Here is a 21,830-nt window from a genome sequence, read left to right as displayed (position 1 = left end):
CAGTTTTGGGTCCCTCACAACAAGAAGGACATCGAGGTGATGAAGCGTATCCAGAGAAGGGCAACAAAGCTGGTGAAAGGTCTAGAGAAAATTCTTACGAGGAGTGGCTAAGGGAACTGAGGTTGTTTAAGCCTACAGAAAAGGAAGCTCAGGGAAGACATCATCATGCTCTACAATTACCTTAAAGGAAGCTATAACGAGGTGGGGATCAGGCTCTTCTCCCAGCCACCAAGTGATGAGGGGAAATGGCCTAAAGTTGCACCAGGGTAGGATTAGGTTGGATAATACAAAAAATTTCTTTACTGAAAGGGTTGTACAGAATTGGAACAGGCTGCCCAGGGAAGTGGTTAAGTCACCATCCCTGCAGGTCTTCAAGAAACATGTAGATGTAGAACTTAGTAGCACGGCTTAGTGGTGGACTTGTAAGTACTAGGTTAAAGGTTGGACTAGATGATCTTAGAGGTCTTTTCCAACCTGAATGATTCCATGAAACAAGGTTGATTAAGGGAGGACACACATGGAGAATGTGGAGATAACTGATCACTTGAGCGTAAGGAGGCTGCTGGTCAGTATGTTCGTCTGGCCAAGTCCTACACCTGATCATTGCAGGTTATTCTTATTAAACTTTATTCCTTTGCTCTCTATGTGCACAAGATGTATTAGAAAACTTCAAGTCACACTAGCCATCGAGTAAACACGTAATCTGTAAAGACTCCAAGTCAGAGCTGGAGGCTAGCAAACAGCCTGGGGTCTGGACTCAGATTCTGGATTTAAGTTCAACGTACCCACAAATATGCATATGCATCAGAGTTCAATAGCTGAATGTAGCTGTAGGTTTTGTTAGCAAACTGGATAAAAAAAAAAAAAAACAAAACAACAAAAAACAGGATCTGAGCATTGATATGGGAGATACAAAGTACGTTCTAATACCTGAGGGATCCCTGAATATGAGCATGGTTGTGAATCAAGAGAGCGAAGGTATGTGTTATGTTCTACTGGCAAACTTCAATCCTCATCAGAAGGAGAGAAGGCAGGATTGGGCTAGCTGTGGTGCTCATGTTTTATGCAGAGGCTGTTCATGGTTACATGGGTACCTGTAAAGATACTGACCTTCTGTCTGCATAGCCAGCCATGTCTGTACTCTGTCTTGTCTACGCCTGTATGAGAAAACATGCTCAGCCTTGTTACTGGCTATACCTGGGAAAAGGAAAAGCTGCAGCCTCACAACCTGCACACTGGGAAGGGAGGAATGTCCCTAAGTCTTAAAGTCTAGCAGGCTTTAATAGGTTTAATGGGCCACATTCATCATTTTAGAATCTCAACTAACAGTAATACTTACTTTTCCTTCATACACAATGCTTGCCCATCATCTGTGTCCAGAACTATACAAGCTATTTTAAAGAAAAACAGACGTTCTCTGATATGGAAGCAACAAAATGAAATCAAGACCCTTTAACAATGAAACCTTCTGCTGTTTATCTAAATAATATTAATTTAGTATTTACTATACCTAGGTAAGTGTTAGCTTTTGAAGCATGCTCACTGTGCTAAGTAAGTCTCAATGTACTTAGGGTAGAATGCCTATATACATCGCTGTAATTGACTATATCAAACTGGTAGAAAAGTATTGTTCAGTGAAAATCTAAGCATGTCGTTCAACAGTAGCTTCACTGTTCAGTAAGAACAAAGTCAGAGTACTTATCACATTTTAGTTGGCCAACTGTTCTCACAACCATTCTGCAGGGTGTCTCACTGTAATATCACAAATTATTTGCCTACAATATCTTCCATACAATAGAGCAATCATAAAAAAGTGAGAAAATAAACGACACTCATTTCAATCGTCTATTGTGTATATATACTGCCAGTTGCTGAAATCAGCCTAAAGTGTTAGCACTCCAAATTTACTCAGCACATGCACATAGACCTCTATAAAATACGAAGAAGTATTTTCAGTGATGGTTAATAAAAGCATCCTTCTAAACTCATCTGAACTGTACACAAACCAAGTAGGCATAATGAGTCAGCCAATACACCCTGGTGAGTAAAAAGCTTACACAAGGCGGCAATTTAAAATCCTTCTTATTGCAAATCAAGAGTAGTGGATTGTTATTATTTGCTTACCAGTATTGCATGGAGAATAGACTGCAGTGCAAAGAAAAACTGCTACTGAAAGTAAAATTTAAGACAAAGTCCTACAGAATCATCTGCTTAATGTTTTGTGCTACGCTGACTAAAGCAGTCTTGATCGCTCACTAACCTGTAACTCACTTTCTTCAGCCTTTGTTCTGTTGCTGAACCAAAACTAATAAAAATAAAAGTAACTAGCAAACAGACAAAAAAGGCAGACAATTATTTCTCACAGACATCCCCCACTGAATTTTTCTTATGAAAAAGAACCCTGCTATCAGATTTAGTTCCTAAGAAAATACTACGTAAAGCAATTTATTTAATTTATTCCTAGATTCAGTTCTGAAAACTCTAGAAATACTCTAATCCAGCCATTTGTCAACTATATCAAAGATCTAGAAGCAGGAGTGGAATGAAAGCATTATGGATAGCTAGGTGTGTATATACACACACACATATATATAGATATAGGCATGTGTAACGAGAATTAAAGTTGGCATAGAAATCCATATACAGGCTTTATAGGCTACCAGTGAATCTCTACAGGGCGATGATACTCTTTGCTAACAAATAGCTACAGCCGCGCACAGATACTGTGCAAAACAACAGTAATTACAAGGCAATCTAGGTCAAAAGGTCCAAAGCCTGTGTCAAGAAAATTACAGTTTTATGCATTGGGCTCTACAAGGAAAAAAAAAAAAGAAAGTAAAAATAAGCACCCATGGAAAGTCTGTCTGCTGTTTAAAAGGGTTTTATCCAAGAAGATGAACTGTGAGCAGAGGCTAAACTCAGGCAACTGAAGCTCTGTATTTTCTACCAGCAAGGTCAAAAGTGTACCAATACCAGTGCTTCCTGTCAGGGGGCAGTAATCAGACATGAAGAGATACAGACAGTGAAACTACTGCACAGAATCCAGCATATAAACATTTGTTTTAATATAAGAAAGGAAAAGGTAAGCTCACGTAAAAATCCATGGAAGGGTTTGGAATGGGGGAAAGAGGAAAAGGGCAGCACAACTAAAGAAAGAGGAGAAAAAAATCTAATTTTTCATTTATACTGGCTGTTGGTGATGTGTTGCACAGAAATACTTAAGTTCACTGCCTCATATTTATTTAATAAACAACTCCACATAGGGTGACCTTTGTGCTAACAAACACAAAGCTGAGTCCTCATCTATTCCGAAAGTCATCTTAATGAATTGCTTCTTTCTACACTGGCTCACAGTTTAATTGTTAAATCTTACTCACAAAAAAAAAAAAAAAGACAAAATCTCAGCTCACAGGACTCAGCTCACAGCTTTCCTTCTCAAAGAAAAGGAGCCAAACATACCAAAATAAGTAATTAGTACAATATTGATACAAGATATATAAATAATTAGTACAATTTTATCAAAACTGAGGCTTGGGTGGAAGAATGTTTCTCACTTATACATATTTTTAAACGTACAGATACATTGGATTTTCTAGTAATCTGCAGTTTGAAAAAAAAAACAAACATACATACTTGAGCTGATATATAATGAAGAACAGTAAGTTGCATAGTATCACATCTTACTTTTTATGATAAATTACCTTCATTTTTTAATCCACATTTCTTCTGCTGTTCTGCCAGTTGTTGCTCACTTTCCTTGCAAATATAACATCTGAAAACAGAAATGCAATTGAGTTGATGGAAATAAAACTATTCAGCTCAACTTTTGTGCGTTGTACCCCATCATTAAAGGACTTTCCCCGCCATAAGATGGGGTGTGGCACCAACAACCCTGATGTACCATGAATCAGGATAACTCTGGAGACAGTATAGGAACTTAGGCATAGTATTCAAATGTATTGGAGGTCAGAAATATGGCTCTGTGATGCTGTTAAGACCACAGAGGTTGGAAGGGACCTCTGGATGTGGTCCAAACCTCTACTCAAAACTGGTCTGATAGGATCAGGGTATTACTTAATATCTTGTTCAGTCAAATTTTGACTATCTACAAGGATGGAGTCCACAACCTCTCTGGGCAACCTGTTTCAATATTTGATTGCTGTAATGGTGTAATACCTTGACATACTGCTGCTAGTGTTCTACTTCACAAATGCTGAATTCATAGGAAAAATCACTTTTCCTGACCTTTTGGCTTCTGTCTTGCTTAGAAAGCCAGTACATGGTTGGCCCTTCTTGCTGCAAGGACCCACTGCTGATTTGGGCGTAGTCTGTTGTCTACCTGGATCCCCAAAGACCTTTTCAGTGGAGCTGCTCCCCAAACAGCTTAGTGCTCACTCCTTATTGTTGCATGGGACTGTTATACCCCAGGTACACACTATTATGCCTCTCCTGAACTCCATGAGGTTCCTATCAGCCATTTCTTCAGCCTGCCAAGATGCCTTTGAATAGTAGCCCTGACTTTCAGCATACCAGCCACTCCTCCCAAATTGCTATCACCCATAAACCCACCAAGAGTCCACTCTATGTCAGTCATAAATAAAGATGTTGCACAGCACTGGCCCCAGTATTGATCCCTGAGGGATGCCATTAGTAACTGGCTGCCAGTTGGACATGGTACTCAAAACCTTTCTATGTAGTCTAACCAATTTTCCACCCATCCTCTTACATAGTCTACATCTCATTGAAGTGATTTTAAGAAAACAGCAGGAAAGATCTTGGTAAAGTTAAGGTATGCAACATCCACTGTTTCCCCCTCATCCACAGGTCAAGGAAGCATTTCCCAGCCTTTTCCAGATCTTTTGTCACTGGGTCCCCCACACCACTAAGCAGCTCAAGCAGCTCAAGTTTCTGCATAGTAGAATGGTCTGTTCTTGCACTCTGAGGAGGTCATCCTTAAAGACCCAGCTCTCCTGTCCTCTTTGTCCTCCAGGGCAACGTTGCATAGGATCTCACCAAGGTTTCTGAATAAACTAACACTTATTCTTCTCAAGTTCAGGGCTGTAATTCTACTTTCTGCCTTGCTCCCTTCTCTCAAGACTTTAAACCATAATCTCACAGTCACTGCTGCCAAGACTGCCCTCAACCATCACATTCCCCACCTTCATTTTCTGTAGCATTTCTCCTAGTCAGTCTGTCAATCACCAGTACGATTATCATCATCAACGCACTCCAGGCATCTCCTGAATTGCTTGTGACCTTCCAGCAATTACCAGGATGGAAAAAAACACCCATAAATTCCAGGGCCTGCCATCAGAAGGCTTCCTCCAACTGTCTAAAGGCTTCTTCACCTACTTCCCCCACTTAATCAGAGGTCTGTTGTAGATGTCTACCTCCCTGTCATCTGTGTTTGTCTGTTTTGATCCTTATCCATGAGGTCTTCCCTCATTCTGTGTGCAACAGAGCTGTTTCTTTGCATTGAGCACAACCCCACTTCTCCCCCTGGAAAGCATATACATATGCTGTGCTCATGTGAGCAATCACACCATATCTATAAAATCTCTCTGAGACATTAGCTTTGCGTCCATTCATGGATTTTCAGTTCCTTTTTGTTTCACAACATCTTGCATGTGTTTGTATTCAGACACTTGAAACAGACATGCAGTCACGCTGACATGACACAGAGGTGAAGCTCTCACACTCCCATGCTATTTCCAGACACTTTCTCAGTGCCCCTTAGCCTTTTCTTCTGAGAAGTGAAGGTCACACAGAATTTATACAGGATAATTGTAGTCCATTAAAAAAAAGATTAAATAGTGGTTCTTGAAAGGATCTATACTCAGGACAAGTTGTTGTCATTACACTAAAACAACTCTTAAAATTGCTAGTTCCAATTACAACACGAACATTTGAAACTTTCTGAATAATTATTTCTACTTACAGAAGCTATAAGGTATCCAGACTTGTTATTTATTAGGAGTAACACAGAACTGTGTGCTGTGGTATTATACTTTGTTTCATTTAAAATTGGAGATGGGGAGGGAAGCAGGCTAACAAAATTTTATTACATTTTTGTTCACTGACCTGATAAAATAAGGTATTCTCTTTAATGAGTCAATAAACCTCTTTTTAAAAAGCTTGTCTCTTTCAGAGTAAGTGTTTTGATATTAAAAAGCAACATTGCTGTAACCTCTGTTTACATACAGGCCTTTTCCAACAGTTCATGTCAAGTATCCAGAAATAAATATTAGCCTACCCTGTTCTGCAGCTATCTTTATCTCGTGGAGATCCAAGTGTGTGTTTTGCTGGTTGAAAAGAAATTGTTCCTTCATAATAATGATGAGAAAGAAAAGTCTTGAAGCCTACATTAAGAAAAGGTAATTAAATTCTGCTTTTCCTAACATATAACAAATCAAAAATGTAAAACATACTTTCCAGTAACATAAGATTTGCCCAAATATCAAATACCCAGGCTAAACCACTCAGCTAACTCTATAATCAGTACTGAAAGGACCACAACAGTTCTCTCCATCAGCATGCAAGTCCAAGACAGCAGAGTGCCTACCTCTGTCCAACTAATTGAGAAGGAAGTCACAATGATTAACACAGAATAAATATAACTTTTTAGGCATCGCTCTCTAGGTGAGACACATCAACACATGACACAAACACTACAGAACAGTGCTAGAGCGCTAGCAGGTTCACTAATCAAAAAAAGGCTGATTAATTTGAATTAGTGTTGCTTTCAGCATCGTTCATGACAGTTTAAATACACGTTTTAGTTCTTTATAAAGCTTACAAAACACATAAGTGTTAACTATCAGTTAATTTGCTAACTGTGTTATATAGCCAAATTCAACACAACTTTAATAAGCAAAGCGTTAATGTTATCTCCTAAATTACACAGCTTTACATAATCTGATTCAACACACTTGGTACCTCAAGGAGTATGCAATCAGGTTCAGTCTGTCCCTTTTGATTAAAAGCTTCAGAGAAGCGTGATTTGGACAGAGGGTATCAACTGCTCCAGTATGCTTACATGCTGACAAAAGAATGTAATAACCCTCCAAGTTACCTGAATAGTCGTATCTCATTGGACCCATCCACCGTTTCTTTTCACTGTCTTTTAATATGTCTCCATAAAAACCGTAACCCAACAGTGATACAGAATACTTCAAAAATGTATTGTTATGATGCACAGAGGAGACATCCAGAGGCTGGCTATCACCTACAGAGGTTAGAAAGTACAAGGTTCCATTAAGGTTTATTTTGTTTCAAGCTACAAAAATAGTAACAACTTTAATGTTACAGATTTTTTCATTAAAAAGTATGTCGTACAACATACATATGAATCAAATGTACATATATATATATATTTCTTATACATGGAGAAAGAGAAAATCATTTTTTTACAACTCATTTCTTTCAATATTTAAAAAGCATTAAGCACTAAGTGAAAAGAAAGGTCAGTATGCTAAAAGTATATAATGAAGAATTTGCACTAGGGCTATACAGGAGTGGGAGAGGATGTTACAAAAGAGATCAAAGCAGAACTGTACGTCCAACGAATAAATTGTACATTTCATAGTATCAGAGGATAGGCAATTCAACCCAGAGGGGCCCTTAGGAGGTTTCTCATCAAACTTCCCACTCAGAGCAGGTTCAGCTATGAGGCTGGATCAGATTACTAAGGACTTTATCCAGTCAGGCCTTGAATATATGTAAAAACGAAGTACACAACCTATCTGATGTCCTTGTAGTGGAAGACTCAGAAGTGTTTGTTTATTTGTTTGTTTTTAATTTTAAAAACATCTGCACCAACCCGACCCTATACTATTTAACTTTATGCCCACTCTCTCTCCTCTTTCCACCACAGACCACTATGAAGCACCCTTTTATGCACTTGAGAAACACACTTAGAAATTTAAATACATATGTTTATATGCACATTTAATAATCCAACTAAGCTATTGTGATATACTAAGCACATATTAGAAAGCAGCTCTTTAATTCCAGTCCAATGGGGCTAAAATGTGCGTATGCTGAACAGAGTTAACCATAGGAGAGCAACAGAGAAGCTCATGTGTAAATCTTTGCAAGAGCAGCTCCTAAAACTGCTCTTGTTAAGCACTCAATAAGCAAGTAATAATGAAAGAACAGTCAGCTGGAAATTGCATCCTTTATGCTTACACAAAATGGACGTAATCAAACACAATCCCGTACAATTTTTCAAATTCAGTATTAAGAACTGGGTGACTGTGTTTCCTCAGTATATGGCAGATCGGAACGACATCACTAGTTGTGATGCAGTGAGCATGCAAGCTGTCTCCTTTAGCCCCCATGCAATTCAGGGGCTCCCTTACTTGAGGTCTATGAGAAGTGGCAATGCCAGTACCTCTACTTACTGATGACAACATATCAAAAGGCATTTACTGAAGAACAGTTGCTTTCCTCTCCAGCTCCCCCTCAAATATGTGATTTTTAGACTGCAAAATGGGGGATTATTAGCTAATTCCAGTCAAGCAGAAGCCACATTTCTAACTTGGTATGAAAGCATTAAATTGCACAAGAAAATTAGGCAACTAAGTTTAAAATAATACTATTCAAATGTACGTGCTACTTGTGACAACTTTGAAATGTATAATCCAATAATTTATGCTGTTTATTATGTCTTACTATTATTTTAAAAAGCATGCCAGAGAACATGAAATCTTAAGCACCAAATCTAAAGTTATATTCCCTTGAAAACAATGAATTACAGTGGAGAAAGCAATTATTTTTTAACCTCCTGTATTTCAAATCAGAAAGAGACTTAAATCCCAGACAAGAAGTTCATTTTTCAACTTGGTCATTATATTCAAGTTATATTTCACAGACATGGGGAAAACAATAACCAAATGAACTTACTATTTTGGGACATTGGAAACATTTTCATAGCAAAACAGTGATTTTTGATCACTCACCTACGATAATATGAAGAGCTGATGTTACCGGATCAGAAATGCCAACAGTCGAATAGCATACGCAGTCTGTTGATCCTGAAAAATGAAGACCAAGAGATTATTTTGTATATGTTCAAAGCAAGTATTATTGGTATGGATCTCTGAATAAAAGCTTTCTATTCTTGTAGCTGGCCCCTTTCTATTTTATGGAACAAAGTTAAATATATAGATATAAATATTATGATTTAAATTGGAACAATAACTTTTTTTCAGGTAAACAGAACTTGTTTGTCTCCATGTAAAGTACAAGGATTTAAACTATATATATACGCAACTCCAAAACTAACTCATAGGTTCTCAGATTTCTTCCCTGGAAATAAGTCCTAGAAAGTCAAGGTTCGAAAAATGAAAACCAAAACTTAACTTGTCCACGTATCTGTTCTCAGATTTGCTAGTGATATACTAGATCAGAGCAGCTCATATACAGAGCACTTGATTCCAAAGGCCTAATCAAAGTAAAATATAAAATTAAAAATGGAAGAATGACCAGTAACTATTTAAAATAACTATTTAAAATCTTTTGGTTCTTTCTCTTTGAAAGGAGTCAGGACATATTTTTTTGTTCCTTTTGATAATGGTATATCCTTTTGCCTCCAACTTATTTCTCAGGAAATGGACATCACTTCCCCTATCAATAAAGTGCACAGAAGAAGCCTCTTTCAAGCAAACACAATGCAGAAGGCAGCCACTGTGAACAAGGAGCTCTGTGAGTCAGTTAAAGAGAAGATAAATATAATAGAACTGGCAGAACAAAGGGAAATGTGACTAAGAGGTTTCTCTCTACACAGGCTGATGTTCATGATGGTGCAAATGTACCACTACAAGCTTATGTTGTTGTATAGGAAACAGGGCTCCAATTTCTCTCAGTACCACAACAGATGAGGCACACAAAAGATGCTACTGTGCCTAATTTGGAGTTTTATAGCAGAAAAAATGTAAGTAGAGTTCAGATACTTAAGTTACACTTTATTGCTATTTTTTCCAGTTTTATATTGCCACCTAACTCATAAATTTCAGTTAGGCAGAAAATTCTTACTACTTTTGAAAAGAAACCCCAGAAAATTGGCCGCTAGAACACTTGACCTGAATTTTCTGCTAAACTTACAAAAGCAGTATTTCATCCAGCCTTTCAAATTTCTTTGAGATAAATTTGTATTCTGCTACTAGAATTACCTTAAAGCCACTTCTGTCCTGATGTAAACAGCCAGAGCTTCCAAGTAGTCTTACGCTCTAGGTGGGAGGAGAAGAGGGGCATCCACACAAGCTAGATTTAAACATCGGAGGCTCCCTATCCTCTTCTGTAGTCAATTAAAAGCTGATTTATCTGCTGGGCAATTTTACAGGAGTTATTTTCATTTCTCTTCAGTTAACAAGCAAGGGAGGCCTAAAATTAGACCTGATGTCTGAAATTAACTCACAAGAGTCTAAAACGGCAGGCTGGGGAAAATACCAACAGTGTTTACCAGCTATCAAATGATCCCTCTTTCTCAGACTTGCCAGTGGAGTAAAAAAATACCACCACCACCACCACCACCAAAACAAAACAAAAATAAAAATAATAATAAAGAAAAAACTAAAATTAACTGACCTATGAAACAGTAAAATAGCCTTTTTTTTCTTCTCAGATCCAGTAGTATGGAGCAAGAAAACCGGTATCATTCCTCATGTACATTCTAAGAGAATCTAACTGGTACTAACACCACATCATGCCAAGTATGAACCTAACAATGCTAGTTTCAAGGTCACAAAAATGTTCATAATTAGTAAGGATTTGGATCTCTTTGAATACTTCAGAACTAAACAGGAACCAGATTATTTTTGGAAAAAAAAAAAAAAAAAAGTTTTTCTCCTTTATGTAGTTTGACTTACACCCCTTGATTAACACTCAGTTTGGGCAAGAAGCTCACACAGAGCTTAATTCTTGACTAATGTTAGGTGTTAGATTTTTTTTCTTCTAAAAACAGCATTAAAATGATATAAATGTTCTGCTAGATTTTCTTTGTGGATTTGTAAGGGACAGAGTATAACAGAGTAAAGGAAAATAAAAAAGGTTTATATGGATTACACAAAAGTATTCTGCCCTTCCAAGGTGTATATGAAGCAGTTAGACTGCTTTTTAACAGTTTAATTCAGCTTTAATTCACTAAAAAATAATAATTAAAAAAAGATTTTCAGATTGGAAAAAAGCTTTTGCATTGGTTGTGCTGGAGGAGAAGAAAATCAGTGTGCAAGGGAATGGTTAAGTTTCAAGTTATGACACCTAAAAGTAGTTACATATGTACGTGTGACTCTGTAGACTGTATGTCACAGCTCCCACTCTGGTCAAAGAGATCTTGTTAGAAGAGCTGATGGCAGCCTGAGATCGACTGAAGGTACCCACACACCGGCACCCTGCACCTCTTGAGGGGCCTCTCAAGAAATAAAACATCTGAACAAGCAGGCAGCTGGAAGACTGATCAGATGGCCCCTGGCTATAATGTGAGTTTAGACATCCACCTCACCTGCAGACAGACAGAGGTAGCATCAAAATCTGGGTCTAAAGTTCAAACTGAAACTCACCCTAAGGAGAATAACTGCTTTACCTAAAATGGCAGCAACCACCAGTGGTCAAGTGCTGCAGATTACTCTGCTTGGCTTCCCACTGCTACCCTAGTGGACTAGATGTAGAGGGTAGCACATTTCAAAGGGCACTGTGTCACTATATGTATGTAGACAGCTGAATCCCAAACCAAAGCATCCCAGCTACCCGAAGTTCTCACCCCAGATATTTTGATATTAAGAGCCCGTTGAGAATAGTAAGTGTGTAAAGGGCACATCAACTCTGACAGTAGCTGGCCCTTGTTAAAACAAGTATAATTGCTTTGAGTCTTTACCATACATCATGTATGATTCATTAGCCCATTTTCCCAAGAGTTTGTTTGTTACTAGGAGGTGTTATATAGCCACACAATTGCTATATAGGCAAATTCCTCCACTTTCTCCTCATCCACAAATCAAAACTTTTTTAATGTTAACAATATAAAAATTAACCAAGGTTTTTTTTCAAGCTCTAGGTCATAGCATACCAAAGTAGTAAGCAAAAACAAATGTCATTCTAACTGGTTACATGGATGATTCTGTGGACAAAATCAGCATTTACCATTCTAAATAAATGGGAGGAAAGGCAAAGCATTCAAACATTTTTCATATGATTAAGACTACTAACTTACCACTAAGTCTTCTCAAAAGAATACATGCTCTTTCTTTGAGGCTATGACTGTTCATTTTTGCACTCTTTTTGATGGAAAACTAAACAAATTCCAAAGAACTGGACGACTGTCACTGCAGTACTAAACTAAGCAGGTGACAGAAGCAACAGCCAGCTAGATGTTGATCCTAGAGCAAGCAGTGAGTTTAACAGAGAAACAGTAACACTCTTAGCACTCAAGAGCATTGCTCAGTGTGAGATACCCTTGACAACTGGACAGGTATTTCTACAGTGTACTCTGAATCCTCGAGGAGAAATTACCATGGCAATGGGTTTTCCACTACATACAAGAACAGCTTCATCATGGTTCTTGTACATTTATGTTATTTTTATAAAGCCAAAATTTTGTGAAGTCTTTTTTTTTTTTTTTTGTGTCACCCATTAACAAAATACCATGCTAATGACAGAGTAACTGCATATTTATTCTTGGTTGAGCAGCATTTAGTATTTTGAAAAATCTAGATGGTGACTTTGCTGGGAAGTGAGTTTTAAAGGACAAGGATGTGACACATTCAAAAGTAAGGAGGCTAAGTTACTGTTACAGGGAGAGATGGATGGTCTGGGCACCTAGAAACCAAGAAATCAGTTTCACATCTGCAGAATGGCAGGTTAGCTTAAAAAGAAGCACTTCAGAAGGATTTGGGGCGTTTTTTATTGGTTTTTATTCTTGTAGATAATCACTTCAGCAGAAGTTCAGTACCATTGTATATAAAAAATGGTAATAATGGCAAATTTTAAAGATGAAATTAAAATCACAAACGTTACAGGGAAAAGTAATCTTGACTGACTTGTTCTCATAGCAGCCCCACTGTATCCAATGCAGTGTTTAGCTCTAAGACAGTCGTTTCCAGGAGTAGAACTGATTTAAAATGAGGAAGGTGGAACAAAACATTGGACTTCACCTTCCAAATTGAATGTACTCATCCTTGAAATGAGATGCTAACTAAACTGCAAAGGTCATTAAATATTACAAATATTGTAACCAGGAAGGCTGCAGATACATCATTTGGAACCTTAAAAAAGTTAGCTTTTAATGCTATGCTTTAACACATTTTCCAAGAGAAACTTTACAGCCTAGATGGCAGTAGTATAGGAGTCCAGTCACACTTCATGATTTCACTTCTAGCTGGTTTTGAAATTTGTGAATGAATCTTTTTCCTATGCAGCCTTCCCGTACGAAGCCTCTGCTGGTTTTAGCATGAGCTTCAATAGGCACACATCAACACGCTGATTATAATCACCCTGCATGCTTCCGCCCTAGGCATTAAGAGTTCATATCCTTGAGTGCAGCAAAAGCAAGAGGAATCTGGATGCACTAGAAGCCTAAATCACTATGGCAATTAACACTTTGTTGCTGCATTTTACTCAATTCTCTCCAGTACTTGAAAGATTTTTCCCCTGTTCCCAGGGCAGACTGGCAGGCTTGGTTTCTGGAAGGAGAAAACCTGCACTAGTATTATGCCACAGCACAGCGTACAGCAGGATTTTTTTTACCTGCTGAGATCATAAGGGCATTTAATCCAATCGGTTCTCTTTTACTAGAGGAGTTTCCAACAGCTGTTGACAGCTTTGTACCCCTCTTCTGTGCCAGGTTTAGGAAGAAGAATGAATTACTTTGGCTTACTCTAGAGGGTATCATTTTAATACTAAAGCACGTGGATGAAACCTCAGTGCCACGTTCCAATATAAAAGGTTCTCTCTGGTTTCAGCTAGGCATACTGCCACTCTGGCTGTAGGAAAAAAAAAAAAACACAGCTGAATGTGCTTTAAGGGCAGCTGCTACTAGCAGGAAGTAATACCTAAAGAGAAGGGGTTTTTTTAGGTGCACTCTCTTGTAGATACCAAACTAAGTGTGGAACTGGCAGGTTGCTACAGCCTCTAAGTACTTTTAACAAGAAACCTGTTTACAACAGCAGTCAGTCAATTTACATTGGCAGATTTAGGAACACCTGCAACTAATACAGAAGTTCAGAAGTTAAAAAAGCCACTTGAATAGAAGCCTTTATTCGTGGCATTTAAAAAACAAGTTATTTCATAAAAATGTAGAATAAATTGTAAGATTAACAGACAGTTTTAAACAGAAGACAGACTATTCTGTTTCCTTAGGGTTATTTCCAGATACCCTGAAAGAGCCACGTAGGGGCTTGCTTCAGAAAATAAGAATTATGACTTACAAGAACCATTATGTTTATAAAAAGATTCTGCAGAATGGGATTCTGCCTATGAAATAAAGCTAATTCCTCAAAAAAGATCATACGGGTGAGGCTGTTTTACCATTAAATCTTTCTTTCATTTGTAGTTTCAAACCTCTGTTCAATTAAATTGACAGTTTCTGAGCAAAGATTAAGCCTGCTGAATTGAGTGCTAGTTTGAATACAGGCAGCGTTTAACCACAGCAACAAAAGTGCAGCAACCTGCCATGTTTCTGCTAATGCAGCTTGAAGTTAGGAACTAAATGATTAAAAGGAAAAAAAAAAAAAAAGAAAAACCACTGAGACACTGTCACCTTATCCCAGGCACCTGTCTTCAATGAATAAATTGTCTCCGTATGTCAGAAGACACACACACTTTTAGAACTTAATCCCTGGGTAATGGTTGTCTTCAGTATCAGCTGACATGTTCTTAGGATTTTAAGAAAATGTTGGTTGTAACGAACTAAAAAAGCATTATGCATCAAGCTTTCCTGGATTTGCATTGCTTTATTCCTTTTTACTTGTTGTATTTCAGGATTGTCAGTTTAGCTTTAAAAATATTCTTTTTAAAGACTTCATTTACTCTGGAACAAACTCCCTGAACTACTCTGAGAACCAGGGGATCTGCTGGAGTCAGTATATGGTCACAGCTCAATCACGTCAAGTGGAGCGTAGAACCACACAACAGTCAGGTAAGCACCACAGAGAGATGCTTCACTAGAAGTTTCACCAGTCTGGAAGAAAAGTCCTGCTGCCTTCCCAAGCATCCTGCAATGCATGGGCTTGGCTATTTCATACACAATTTCAGGTCTCCATGATAGCTAGATGTGTTAAGAAAGCATTAAGAGTTGTTCAGTGCGTTTGATAAATACATCAAAATAATACTCCTACAGGCACTTTCACGTATTTCAGCAATGAAGCATTTTAAATATTGTATAACATAATTTGTATCTCGATCTGTTTGTATCTTCTATACTTCCAAAAAATAATTAACAGAACTTCAAGACCAGCTTCCTTATACACTATTGTAAAGAACTTTTGAAGCATCAGAATAATGACTTAAAGAAAATATTTGAGTCTTAGCACTGATTACAAGGCTGGATGTACCTCATGGTAGTTCAGGAACACAGCACACACTATGCATCCAGATAGCAAACAGCTACAGCAGGCAAAAATAACAATAAAAACACTGAAGTACACCAGAGAAGAAAGTAGCTTGGTACACGTGAGCAATATTAAAACATCAGTGAAGCTCATACTTCCTGGCTGTGATTGGAAAAAATGCATTAAGAAATCATTGAAAAGGCAAGGTTAAATCTTTCAATTTTATGATGCTAATAGTTAATTTCCTTTTCCTAGGGGCAAAGAAATAGCTTTCAATACTGACATTGTTTCTTTTTTTTTTTTTTTTAAACTGTCTTTTTATGGTCACTAATATCACCAGTAGGCAATTTCTTTCTGAAACCAACTCATGTAAGCAGAACTCCTTAATCCAAGAAATAAACATTAATAAGGCAAATGAAGGGTAGAGCACTTCACATTCTATTCTTTGAAGCTTAATATACAAACTGATTTAAATACAAAGGTTCAACAAATAAAAACAGATTACAGTTAAATATTGGGTTACACAGAACCCTTAATGTGCTAGCTAACAGGAACAAAAAAAAAATATAAGGGGATATTCACATTACAACTTGCAATACAGTAACAGTTAGACATCTACAAACAGAAACTGTTAAACCTTTTCCAAGCAACAATTCAGATGTTTAGGTTTAGATGCATTCTTCTTTAAGATACAAGGAACACAAAATTAGTCACCTAAAGCCTGAGGGTACAAATATTCTATTTCACCCTGTGTATTTTTATTGCTGATGTTAAATTTTCAGATAGAGTCTGTGTTTCAGTTCTAGTTAGAAACTCACAGATTTATTTCAGATCAGTTCTTTAATTCAAATCTCAAGCGTCTGACAAGGAAAAGAGAACAGCATACCAATGACACTAAAAAGTGCGCTTGTCTTTCCACACAGTCCACAAAATTGCAGATAAATAATATAAAATTGCAGATAATTGCCATTAAAGAGTTGCAAGACTGAATCCAATCTTGGACAAGAGAGTCATTTAAGTCCACTTTTTAGACATCCCACCAATTGGGAAGGATGAGGTAACAGGTGGGCCACTAGGTTTAACAGCAAGATTAATCCAAACACTGACTGTGGTCAATAAAAAGTAAATTTATCACTGAAGCACTGAATCCTGAGACAGTTTTCACAAATGCCTCTCAATTACAGTATGCGGCTGAACTGTGAAGGTACAGCACGTGGCACCAGAAGCAGCCTGCGCAGAATATGTAGTAGCTATCTGCAACCTGAGGACTGTTCCCCAGCTGCAGTCGCTTTATGTTTTCTGTGATAAGAAATGGGAAAAACAAAACAAAACAAAACAAAACACACAAACCAGAACCAACCTGTTGCCAGAACAGTGGGATGGTCTTACTGCAATTCTAACTACATTTGTGGAGCATTTGGAACTGGAGGAAAACAAAACAAAAAACACACACCACTTTTTTTTTCCCCCCACAGGTTAAGTCTCCATTCAGTAAATTTCCCTCACTGATGTGTTTAGATGAGCAAAGACATTACTGTCAACATTTTATCTTGTATTAACATAAAATGAGCCACAGAATTAAGAGAGCAAGAAAGAAACAAATTCTGAAGTTGCACATTTAAGACGTGCTTTCCTTTGCAATGCATCCTTCCCAAATAGTGCATACGGTCAGTAACTACGCTGGGATACAAACAGCTACAGTTAGGTGCCGTTATTGAACACTACTGCTCGTATCTCACACTTAAGCCTAATTTCAAGAAGTTATGAATAGAAGAAATTTCAACAAGAAAGAATAAAGTAAACTGAAAGTTAACCCTTTCTTACCAGCAGGGATTATGCCAATCCTTATATTGCATTGGACTAACGGTGCTTTGGGATTATTTTGGTCTATGCCAGAGTCCTTCTGCATTCTTCCAATGAGACCATGCATCACTTCACTGAACATGCCGTCCCCACCAACACAAACAACACTGCCAGGAAACACAAATTAGAATGCACACTAACAGTCAATAAACAACACGGCAAGTGTTCTACTTAGGGCATGCACTGCACATCAAATATAGTTGTTCTAATCTCCTCCTCCAGTTTTTACAGAATACAGTAGCTCACAGTCAACTTGGCATTAAACAAAAAGCAGAAAAAAAAATTCAAGCTACACAACTACAAATGCGCCTAGACAGTTCTCTAACGTTTGAAAAATGTTGGAATGCAACCTAAAAAAAATTCTTTGTCCTCTATTGCTGTATGCAGACAGACAGGTATCAGTGGAAAATCACTATACAAGGAAAGCACCGAACAGGACTGCACACACAGCTTTCTAAGTAAGCAAAATGGAAAAAAGGTACCTTTACCAAAAAGGGAGAGGTAAGTTTAGTATTTGTGGCTTCAAGCAGAAGTATGCTATTTTACAATATTCATTTAGCAGGGATATGAAAGTCAAAAACAGCAAAATGCATGCTCACATGCTCTTTTGAACGTGCTGATAGCCCAAACAGACAGAAGTCGTGTATCTACATAACCACTCATAATGAAACAGAGTTCTAAATGTTACCAGAAGCAAAACTTTGGTTTGCAAAATTAATTCAGGTCAGAGCTGGTGCAGCAGCTACACAGATCCTCAATATGTTAAAGCTCAGCAGTGTCCACACCCAAGCAAATACTAGGAAGTAAAAGACTATTTTACAGCAGTATACATTTCATGCACAATAATAAAATGCACAATAATAAAATGCACGCTCTGAACTCTAAAAGCATAAACATTCTGTAACCGAAAGACTACTTCCAATACATCTTGAAGGAACACATGACAAATCCAAAATTATACATACATGATTTGGAACATTTCCTGTTTTCTATAGCAATCATTTCCAATGCACAAACACCAACTCTTCCACATAGTCAGCAATAGATACTGCAGAATGAGCACTCATCCCATAGGACAAGTTAACTGATTTTGTTTTTAAGTAGTGATGATTTAGATTTATTATTGTATTTTCAGAATTCTCTTATTGTGAATAAACAATCTTTTTTTATCCCATTAATGGAGAAGACAGTCTTATGCTGTCCAACTCTAAGTCAACATCTAAGAGACTGTGCAAGAAGGGAGAAAAAGAGATTTGTGTTTCATCACTATAATGAATTTATCTCCTCAAAGCTTAAATACATTATTCTTCAACTTCAGTAACCTGTCTCATCTTTCTGTGCAGCTTCTAAGAAAGAGAGGAAGTGGTCAAAAATTTCCACTCCAGCTTAAGGTCTATGTTCTATTTGTAACAAATTGTATATCCAGACTCAGAGATAACAGAATAATATGAACTTCTATTCCTACCAAGGGTAAATTTTTAAACTGACAAATGAAAAAGTTCACTGAGACAAAATTAATATGACCAAATTGATTGCAAACATCAGATGATCATCAAGGCATGAGGCACCTGTATGAAGGGCCCCTAGTGAAGGACTACTGTAAGAGACATCTTCCTGAAGTGTTTCTTACATTTTGGGTTTATTTTTCTAATGGAGTAGCGTTTCACTTGTTAGACAGATAATAAAAATAAAATATATTCACAACTTCAGGAGTAGCATCTCCACGAAACAAATGAGTTTTAAAAGAGCTGTGCTCCCTTCCAACCTCAACCTGCAATTCTGTGAACTAATTCAAAACTAATTCAAGAACTAGAAGAAGAAAATGAAAGTTTTCCACAGACCTGTGAAACAGGCATATATATGAATCACTATCATCCTTATGCATATCAGATTTATTCTTAACAGTCATTATTTGTACAATATTACAGCATTAATATATCCCATTATGTAGTTCTGCATAACGAGGTACAAGAACCTGCTATACGGTAACTACGTTGGCTGCTTTAATTAAGCTTCAAGGGGAAGCTGCTCTATCACTGAGCTATTGGATCAGTACACTCACTGGGGGAATTCTTATTAGGAGAAATGGGAAGAACAAACAGGAAACATGCACAAGAGGTTTATACAACACGCCTCAGCATATACACTTGGAAGGTAAGGAAGCAATTATCAGTAAGAATCCTGTATCTAGTTCTAAAATTACAAGCAAAGCTTTCCCAAATTGGGAATTGGTAGATTAAATGAAGAATCTCATCACTGAATGAAGGAAAAGTCACTTAATCAGAAGTGACTTATGAGGACAGGTGAACAACAATTAGATGAAGGAATCCAAAGCTTTCCCTCTATGTGAAAAGAATCAACTAGGAGAGAAATACACGCTTATGCGATTGAAACATTCTTTTTTAAATCTTCCATTTAACCACATGATCTGATATTTAAAAATTTGCAAAAGAACTGCTTCCTAATGTCACCGTTCGCCATAGAAACATACTTATACACAACGGTCAGAAGTCAGGCTCAGAAAGACAGCATGCAGTTCTCAAGGCACCTGCCATTCAGGCCCAGACTGGGAATGGAAGAACCCTGAGATTCTGAAAAGATGCACTTCTCTGGCCAACTGTTTTTCTCAGTCATGGTAGGGAAACCATAAACAACCCCCACCAAAACAAGATTTAAGCTGGAACTACCAAAGAGAGATTTAGAGAACCTTTAAAATGAGTAAGTACATCTACACTAGAGATTGTTTCAATCTGTCAAAAACGTTTTGGGTACCACTACAATTGGTCACTGCCACTTGTTGTAAAAGCAAGTTGCTAGGAGGGGATCTATCATGTTTTAAAACATACCTTTGGGGATGGGAAGGCTCATCTCCTCCTTTTAATTCTGACATATATCCCCAGGTGGTACAATCACCTCTCTTTAGAGCTGACCAACTCACCATGCTTTTTTAAAATCACTGCTAGCTTCAAGTTGTTCCTCTTATTCCTAAACTTCCTAGAATATCCAACTTCTGCAGTTACATACATACATACATATTGCATGGTGAGATTAAGTAGGCTGTTTTGTTGCATGTGGTTTTGGTTTTAAGCTATACATTTTTGTTTGCTTGCTTTTAGGAAGGCAAGGATTCTGCTTGTCTTCCCACTTTGATGTTGCAGCATTTCCTAAGTAGTCTTCCTCCTTTCCCCAGAAGTCCCAACTTCTGTTTAACTATTTTTCTGAACCTCCTGAAAAATACTTACTTTTATTTTTCTGATGAAACAGTAAGTGGCCTTAATGAGAATACACATATGCACAGCTTACAGTAATACATATAATCTGCATCAATATAAAGCATTAGAAATTTGATGTTGTAGAAGTTTCACTTCCCAATACTTTACTAGACTAAGTCTATAAAGGTAAAGGCTAAAACATTATATTACAGTGGAAATGGAATCCTCCCATCCACACTAACAAGTTCAGCTACACCTTTTTGAATCTCACATGAGAGTTGCCTGTTTTGACAGTCCTTGACAAACCCTGCAGGACAGAATGATTGATTACCACTTTGGGCACCATCTCATACAACAGCCAATTCTAGACGTTGGCTTGCTTGATTCTTTTTCCCCACTCTGTATTGAAATTTCACCAATCCTCAGTATTATATACTTCAAATGACTTAAGTCAGATGAAAAGGAGAAAAATCTTAAATGTTTTTTTCTAGGTTACTTTCCTTGCATATCTGCAAAACCAAGGAAAATGCCAATACTGTCAAAACAGTTTACATAAAGTCAACTTATTTTAAAGCAGGTCTAGGAACTCAATCTGTGAAAAGCCTAGGAACTCAATTTGCAAATGTAGTTTCTTACTATCACAATTTGTCAACATCACGCCTTCACTTGATTTATACCATGCAAGTATATTTTCAGAGTACTCTTGTAAATCAAATATTGCTTTTTTGTTTTGTTTTTTTCAGTTTATGAACTTAAAAGTACCTGCCTACAGCCATAGTAAGATATAATTTTAAAATACTGTAGTTATGAGAGTTCATTTGCAAAGGTTCTGCATACATTTTCAATTTTATAATCATATGGCTCATTTCATGTCATGAAACAGAACTGAAATGATTAGTTTATTCATTAAAAATACTCCGCTTCTACAATTGATTTAATGAGGGAATGCAATTTTATTATTCAGCTAAGTCTTCTTTTAAACCAGTAATTTCACAAATAGAACAAAACTGGTGAAAAAAAATAAAGCCAAACGACAGCGGTTATTTGCACTTGGTGAGAGGTATATTAAACATTTCTAGATAGTGCATGATTTTACACACATGCAGAGTACCACTAATACATTTTTTTTTTGGACTCATGTAAGTGTCAAGATCACCTATACTAAAAAACACTGCAGGATATTTCTCAGGCTATCACAGAATACTCAGCTTCT

General features: G+C 37.3%; 1 protein-coding gene across 1 annotated transcript in view; it reads right to left on the bottom strand.

The window, feature by feature from the left end:
• Positions 1-21,830, bottom strand: part of CERK (ceramide kinase) — a 46,864-nt gene that overhangs the window by 10,782 nt on the left and 14,252 nt on the right. The window contains exons 6-10 of the mRNA XM_084292588.1: positions 17,367-17,512; positions 8,961-9,035; positions 7,073-7,225; positions 6,254-6,359; positions 3,702-3,772 (exon numbers count right to left, since the gene is read on the bottom strand). Coding sequence (XP_084148714.1) covers positions 3,702-3,772; positions 6,254-6,359; positions 7,073-7,225; positions 8,961-9,035; positions 17,367-17,512 — 551 coding nt within the window. The remainder of the gene's footprint in view (positions 1-3,701; positions 3,773-6,253; positions 6,360-7,072; positions 7,226-8,960; positions 9,036-17,366; positions 17,513-21,830) is intronic.

The sequence above is a fragment of the Netta rufina genome, assembly GCF_964035555.1.
Source record: "Netta rufina genome assembly, chromosome: 1".
Lineage (NCBI taxonomy): Eukaryota > Metazoa > Chordata > Aves > Anseriformes > Anatidae > Netta > Netta rufina.
Note: the sequence above shows the minus strand (reverse complement) of the source record. Positions and strands in the feature narration are given on the sequence as shown.